Source organism: Akebia trifoliata, chromosome 1, assembly GCF_017979445.1.
Source record: "Akebia trifoliata isolate Shusen 1 chromosome 1, ASM1797944v1, whole genome shotgun sequence".
Classification (NCBI taxonomy): Eukaryota; Viridiplantae; Streptophyta; class Magnoliopsida; order Ranunculales; family Lardizabalaceae; genus Akebia; species Akebia trifoliata.
In genome coordinates, this window is record NC_141375.1 from 34,325,927 (window position 1) to 34,333,634 (window position 7,708).

At 34.0% G+C, this 7,708-nt stretch overlaps 1 protein-coding gene across 1 annotated transcript; it reads left to right on the forward strand.

Annotated features, from left to right (window-relative positions):
* The first annotated feature begins 1,391 nt into the window (after positions 1-1,391).
* On the forward strand, positions 1,392-7,402 carry GLB3 (hemoglobin 3). The gene is made up of 4 exons (XM_086455261.1): positions 1,392-1,613; positions 1,717-1,850; positions 6,960-7,104; positions 7,212-7,402. Exons 1-4 carry the CDS (start codon positions 1,477-1,479, stop codon positions 7,306-7,308), a joined length of 513 nt encoding a protein of 170 aa, XP_086311387.1. The 5' UTR covers positions 1,392-1,476; the 3' UTR covers positions 7,309-7,402.
* The last annotated feature ends 306 nt before the right edge of the window (positions 7,403-7,708 follow it).

A 7,708-nucleotide genomic window follows, 5' to 3' on the forward strand; every position in this document is an offset into this window, starting at 1 on the left:
AATTATTAACCACACTCCCATTCAAGATTAAAACACCTTCTTCAAACATTACGAAGTTTGGCTCAAATTATAATCTTAACATTAGAAGATATTTTAATACTCATTCAAACAATTTCAATAGTTATTTACAATTATGACTAGGCTCATATAAAACTTTAAACCCAAAAAATAGAAATCTTAAAAAAATATAAAAAAAATAAAATAAAAGAACTTCTATTGACACCCCTACTTTTTCTTATTCTCATCTATTCACTTATTTTATGTATTTTTAATTGGGTGTAATAAGTAAAAGTTGGATTGCCAATAACAACTCTACAAAAAAGCAACCAAAAAAATTTGATGTCTTCAATGATTATTGGTTATTTTCATCATATTAAATATAGAAAGTTTTTATTGCCACATCGACTTTTGGTAATGCTTCTATTGCCCCCATTAACTTTTACCAAAGTCACCCAAAAATTTGTGTTAATTTTGTGGTTATTTATATATGAATTGGGATGGTGTTAGCAAAAGTTGGTGCGAGAATAGAATCTCTTCAAATATAATATGCGTTTATCAATAATAATTTACGTTTCATTACGCAAATTAAGTTTGAAAATTATACAAATAATAACACAACAATTAATTATATTTAGAAGGTGGCATCTCCAAACACACATATCCCTGTAGTTAAAAAAAAGGTATTATTATAATTTTGAAAACTAGTCAACGTGATTTCAAAGATATGAGAAAAAATTTCAATTTTTTTATTTTTACCAAAATGACATTGATTATATTAAGTTTAAGTGTTAAAGTGGGGATATTTTTGAAATCAAAATTTTCGTGTTGAACCCCTTCTGCTCTCCATTCTCTCATTATAATCGCAAGGATAACAAAAAGAAGACTTCAGTTGGCACACCAATTTTTTTATTTATTATAATACATCAATTAGTGAAATTATACACTAAAACCTGAATGAGATTAAATCATCTCTCTTTTAAGAAAATTTAGAGATAAAAACTTAAATAAAACCCAGGAAAAAGAAACAATGAGAGACACAAAATTCAAAAGAAATAAGAATAAAGAATAAAGAATAAAGAATAAAGAACAAATAATTCATTCATTACACCTTACAAATCATTTAATTTATTTTGTTATAACTTATATAAGTAAATGTTGGTATCCCAATAAATTTAAATAAAAATAATAAATTATATTTATATTAAAGAATTTTTTATTTATACAATGACGTGTCCTGTGTCCATCTATGAACACTCTCATAGCTTTTCAGTATGCGAAGAGTTAGCATCAAATTCTTTCTCCGTATGTATAGCCTATTTTCCACATATGGGCCAAAGGCACACGCAAATAGCGTAACTTTCACGCGAAGGCCCTATTGTAACCAGACGTCCGTATAAAGTACGCTGGAGTGCGTAGTACGCACACATGTATGGTCTTTGCTAGCTGAGACTGAGAGGAACGAACGAAGGAAGGAGAATGCAAACTCTTCAGGAGAAGGCATCAGAATGGAGCGGAGTCGACGCAAGCGACGCATTCGCCATCGACAACACAAATCTATTCGAAAAGCTAGGGATTCAGACCTTCATCAATCTCTCCACCAATTTCTACAACAGGTTTTCACTCTCATTTTCTTTAATTTTTGTTATAATCTAAGTTAAATCGAACTAATTTAACGTTGTAATTTTGATTTTTTTTTTTTTGGTAAAATAATATTAGGGTTTATGATGATGGAGAAGAGGAGTGGTTTCGTTCGATTTTTGCAAATTCTAATAAAGAAGACGCGATTCAGAACCAATACGAATTCTTTGTGCAAAGGATGGGAGGTCCTCCTCTTTATTCTCAGAGGAAAGGTAATCGGATCTACGCATCTTAATTTTAATTCTTTTTTCCTGGATTTTAAGTCTGTAATGTGTCCTCGTACCGATTTCGGTTCTTCGTGATTTGGGTGTTTGTTTGAGCAACGTTGTCTGTTAATTACGAAACTCTTAATTCATGGACTTATTCGCTCGCATTTGACGTGCTACTTTGAAAAACAGGCATTTGGAAAATCTTCGAAAAAATATCAAATTTTGAAAACCGGACCTATAATTGGACCGAAAATTTGTCAAATTGGTTCGACCGATGTCTGACCATGCTTTGATTTGGTTGAACTGACTTATATTTATTTAAAAAATTGGAAAGTTATGTACTTTTGTCCTAAACTATCATCCTTTATTTTGTAAAAATGAAAACTATCAAAAAAACCGGATTCATTAATCCAACCAATTTTATAGTGAATTCCGGTTGGACTACTGGTTTGGTTTAAAAACACTGAAAACCGTCCTGTTCTTTGAAAAACAGAAATTTGGCTCATTGGCAATTATTCTGCAATATTTTTTTCACATGATTTGAAAATATACTGAATTTGCCATGATAAGGTATCACAATTGTTCTGTTCTGTTTTAAATGTTGAAGGATAATTATGTCTTTTGGGGCATGCATATCAACATTTATGGGAGGTATTTAGCCATTGATATGTCTTGATCAAGGTTCATTATTTGTAGCCGGGCTATGTCAGCTACTAGAATTGGGGGGGGGGGGCTAAAAAATGAGTTAAATCTAAGAATCATGGTGAGAAAGTTGAGATTTATATTTTGTAGCTACGCTGCTCAAGTACGGCAGTGGCACTGCTCAGTTACATGACGGGCACATAATTTACATTTACAAAAGGAAGTGTCGGGCTTGGTATGCCATCATTTTGAAGTATCTAGCAATTTTGTTTCATAGGACAGGGTATTTCATGGACTCTCATGGGCTTGGGGGGCCATCCTCATTTGCTTTCTTGGGCTTTGTGGTCTCTTGTTGAAATGAGTAGGGTATTATTCGATGTTCCCCTTGGTAATTTCTTTACGGTGGATAGTTTTGGATGGTTGCCTTTCCCTATGTATGGGCTTGTGTTTCTCCATATGATGGGCTTGCTCTTTCAATATTATTTGATTTTCTTTGTTGTAGCTCGATCACTACTAGTGGAGAGAGATCTGATTTATCTTATTATCATGTAGCCATATAACAAAATTCTCCGTCCAAACAAAAAGGCCACCTTTGAGAGGATTCTAGAACCCCAAACAATGGACTTCGGGTAATAGAAGTTTCTTGAATGGGTTAGCATGTAAGAAAAATAATTTACTGGTAAAGAACCATTACAACTTTTCCCCACTCCAGTATCCTCATCTGAGATGTGCCTTTGGTTGCAAGATACATTACCATCTAGCCCAACCAAGAGATTTTGGATCTTTCTAGTTTATATTTAGTTTTCTATTTTATTTTATATACAGCGTGGTGTATATGTCTGGAAATTGGTCACCAAGAGGGGAATTGCCATTCACCACTCCAAAGCTCCTCAAGGCACTCTATTTTCTTTTCCTAACATGAAGCTCACCCCTTTCCTGAATTCAGGCTAAATATTTTGAATACCTCGTCAAACCATAACAAGATCTAACTTCTTTACACTCCGTCATAGATTTCTATTCCCATATTTATCCAAGGACTATTCAAATCTATTCTGAGTCCGCACTACTTCAGCATGGCAATCTACCTTCTTGGGTGAATGAATTGTTTTCCGGTCAGCCAAGTGATAATTGAAAAATCTGTATCCCCACAGCCTTTTTCCTAGCAGTGCAATGCTCATGAGCAAGTTCTGAAAAGGTACTTCTTTGTCATTCCATAAAAAAAATCTATAGCTTACCAACACTCTTTTCAATGGACTTATAGATGAAGAAATTGGAATATAGTCGTTATTCTAGAGAGAATGCTCTTACCCAGGATCATCTTGCCACCTCGGGGCAGGAATTTAGACTTTGATGATCCTATACTTTTGTTGGCTCATTTCATCATCTTGCCTCTTAGAGGCTTAGACCTATAGCCAGCACCTAGAGGAAGACCAATTTATGAAAACTCAGTTAGTAACACATTCTGTTTAAAAGTATAACGATGATTTTTTCCCAATAGTTATTTTGAAAACTTAGGGATTCTAAACATGTTTACACACTATAGTTTATAGAACTTGCAAGTTTTAATATTCATGCAATTAGTCGAACTTCCTCTTGATGTTCACTCATTCCTCTCTTTGATTTTTGTATGGTTTTAGCTAGCAACCAGTATAGGGAAGGGGTAGTAGAAGCAGCATAATAACTATGTAAAAAGGACTATTTTTCTGAAGATTTCCAATGTGTTGCTCTTGTTTCAGACACTCCCACCTTAAATAACTTGTTAATCTGTTCATGTATTTGGAGTTTTGCTGTTTGTGCATTGCCTAGAATCAGGGTATGCTGCTCAGCTAGATGAAAGAAGACTCCATCATCGATTTTTCTTACCTGTTTCATCTGAGGTGGTGCGTGGTGTTCTCAATAGTTTTCATTTATTTTGCTACATCACTCTTTCCCTTTATAACTTTTAGTCCAATTTCCCTTTTCTAGTCAAAAATGAAATAATGGAGGCATGTTTCTCATATATGGGAAAGGAGCATCTTTAACCTTCCTCTTTTGCCATGTAAAGGCTTGAATCAGCACCACCAAGCATGCAAAGGATACACCTTAGATATAGCAGTCATCTCCACAGCCAAAATGCGAAACTTAAACAGGAACTCTTCATTCACTCTACTGAAACTGAAAAAGGATATGTGTACGTACACATAGATGGTCAACAATCCATTGTTTTTTCTTCTTCTAATCCTACTTTAATTCAACTGAAATAGAAATTAAAAAAACTTTTTAAATCTAACTTGACTAAGATTTACTTTCCCAATTCTTGTAAGTCTCTTTCCAAATAATGAACCTACTACAAATCAACCAAGAATTTAGAAGCTTTCCTAAAATTATTAAAATTACTAGAGCTCCTTAGAAAATATCTAGAATTTTTTTTTTTTTTTTTTTTTTGCATAGGTTTAATTGTGTAGGTGGGGTTTTTACCCCAGGTCTATGGAACTATCATCTCACTGCGGTGGTACCTTCAGAGCAGGGGTTGACCCAAGATTGTTTGTCAGTGGGGGCTAAGGGCTAACAGTGCTCAACTGATAATCTTGGTTTCCTTTTATGCCAATGTTGGTTCGTCTCCACAAACGATGGTTTTCATTCTCAAACACAAATTGTAGGATGTTTAGACACCATGAACATAATATTAAGTTGTCCAGGCGATAGACAAGGAGGAGCAAGTGAAGCATATGGCTTAGGTGCCTAAAAAGATGATGGCTAGACTAAACCTAAATCATACACTTAATTATCAATGGGCCATTGCATAAAAGTTCATTGATAGTCCAAACAACAAAAGCAATCATGATTCCAAGTTAAATTATTAAATTAATGAGCATGCATAAACACCAAACAAAAATATCCCTTTATAAACACCAAAAAAATGGTAAGAGCTCAAAACAATCCTTTTTGACCGTTAAAATGTTTAAAATTCGATGACTCTATCGGTAATTTGAAAATCGCAGTCAAATTTATAGAAATTTGGTTGAGTTTACTAATATTATGATTATTTTCCATGAGATGAGAAGATTTTGTGATTGAGCATTCCTTATAACTTGATTATTTTGTCTCATCTCGTCCCCGTTGGTATATATAGTTGACTTGCCAGAGTCATGTATTTTCCTAATTATATAAATCATTTAACTTAGTTTATAATTGTTTTAACCTATATTTATATTCAAATAAAAAAAAATTAAATAAGGGGGATTAGAAGATGATTAGTTGCGAGATTATATTTGTCAAGATAATAAATATTTAAATTACACAAATTATTTATTTTATCAAAGAAGACGAAAAACTGGTTGATTTGGCTGAGTTTTATTGGCTCGATCGATATTTTCAAAAATATTGGACAAGTCGTAATGGATCTCGCACGAGTCAATGTGAATGATGATTCACATTGATATCCCACTCGTTCGTGAACGAAATTATATCATGATGAGTTATAATAACCGTGCATTATGATAAATTTAACTAATATATATATATATATATTTATTAAAAATTTATTTTGATTTATTAAATGATTTAGCTCATCCAAGAAAAGATGACTTGAAAGAGTCAACTCAGTCTTTATTGTTGCCCAATCAAAATTGATTAAAAATTTCCAATGCATTTTAGGAAAACATGTACATCCTGACTGTTTATCTCTAAATCTAATGCCCATTAATGTGTATCAATTTAAATATTTTTTATGGATTAAATACTTTTCTTAAACCACCAGTTGGTTTAAATTAATATTTAGGCCGATAATTCCATTGGTGTGGATGGTAGTCATGGTACAGTGATGCACATTAATTGCATATAAAGAGGTGTTTTAGTAACTTAAAACATGAAGGAGGATAACTTCGTCCTTTTAGATAGTGAGGTCTTGGAAGAGGGAGAGTCATCCAAGAATTCACGCACACACAGGGTAATTTTAGTAACTTCACAGTAATTCAGTAAAGGTTGATTTTTTCTTTTGGAATGCATGTCCGACGACCTCCCATTATTCTTTCAGTGAAGATTCAAGTGGTGCATACCATTATTTTGAAAACACGTGGGTATATCTAGTATTTGTAAAAACATGAAGGGTTATATCTATAATTTTCTTTTTCTAGACTTCGGTGGGGGCTATAGCCCCCATTCGCCCCTATGTAGGTCCGTCCCTACTTCAGTCTCTTGTACCTATTAAACTATCACTTAGCCCTGGTCTTGATGGAGTTAAGTTGACTCAAGTAGTTTTTTGAGTAATTGATTTTTAAACACCTATTTGTTGCAAGATCATATGGGCTCTACCTCTTGTTGGTTGTTCCTATTTAAAGCTAAATAATCAATAATTGTTGCCCTCCAAAACTATAGGATATTGCATTTGGAGTTGTGGTAATATCAGGTGTTTCTTTCATTAAATAGAAAAAAAGTGGAGCCGAACACGTTTTTTTTTAGTTCTAAATTTATTACTGGTGATACCTGCAGGCCATCCAGCGCTGATTGGACGTCACCGGCCATTTCCTGTCACACATCAAGCTGCAGAGAGATGGTTACACCACATGCAACAAGCATTAGACAGCATCCCAGATATTGATGCGGATTCAAAAATCAAGATGATGAATTTCTTTAGGCAAACATTTTTTATATCCATCTTCACTAGTAAATAAGATTAGTTTTCTCTAGTTTTCTTTTTGTATAACACATTGTTTTTTTTGTTTCTTCCCATCTGGTTTTCAGGCACACTGCATTTTTTCTTGTGGCTGGAGACGAGTTGAAGAATCCAAACCAAGGACCCCCCTGTAAGCACGGGGCAAGCAAACCGCCTGCAGTGTAAAATTTTAACAACAGAATCTCATTCTATAGACACAAGAAAATATTAGACATTATTATTTAATTTAACATCTTAGATGGACACATTTAGTTGGCTATCGATTGGCCTCTCTCTCTCTCTTTCTCTCTCCCCCCCCCCCCCCCCCCCCCACACACACACACACACATGCGGGCGCACGCATACACAAACAGACGTGTTCTTGTTTCTATCATTGTGAACCACAGATACTTGTGTTTCCTGTTTGTGCATGGATGAGAGAATGTGCTAAGCATTTAAGTCTTTGTATAAGTTTACCTAACCATGTGGCATGTATATATGCTTTCTGATATGAGGAATCCAATCAATGGTCCAATTCTTAGATCGACTTTACTTGATGTTGGTGTCCAATTGTTTAAAAGCAGTT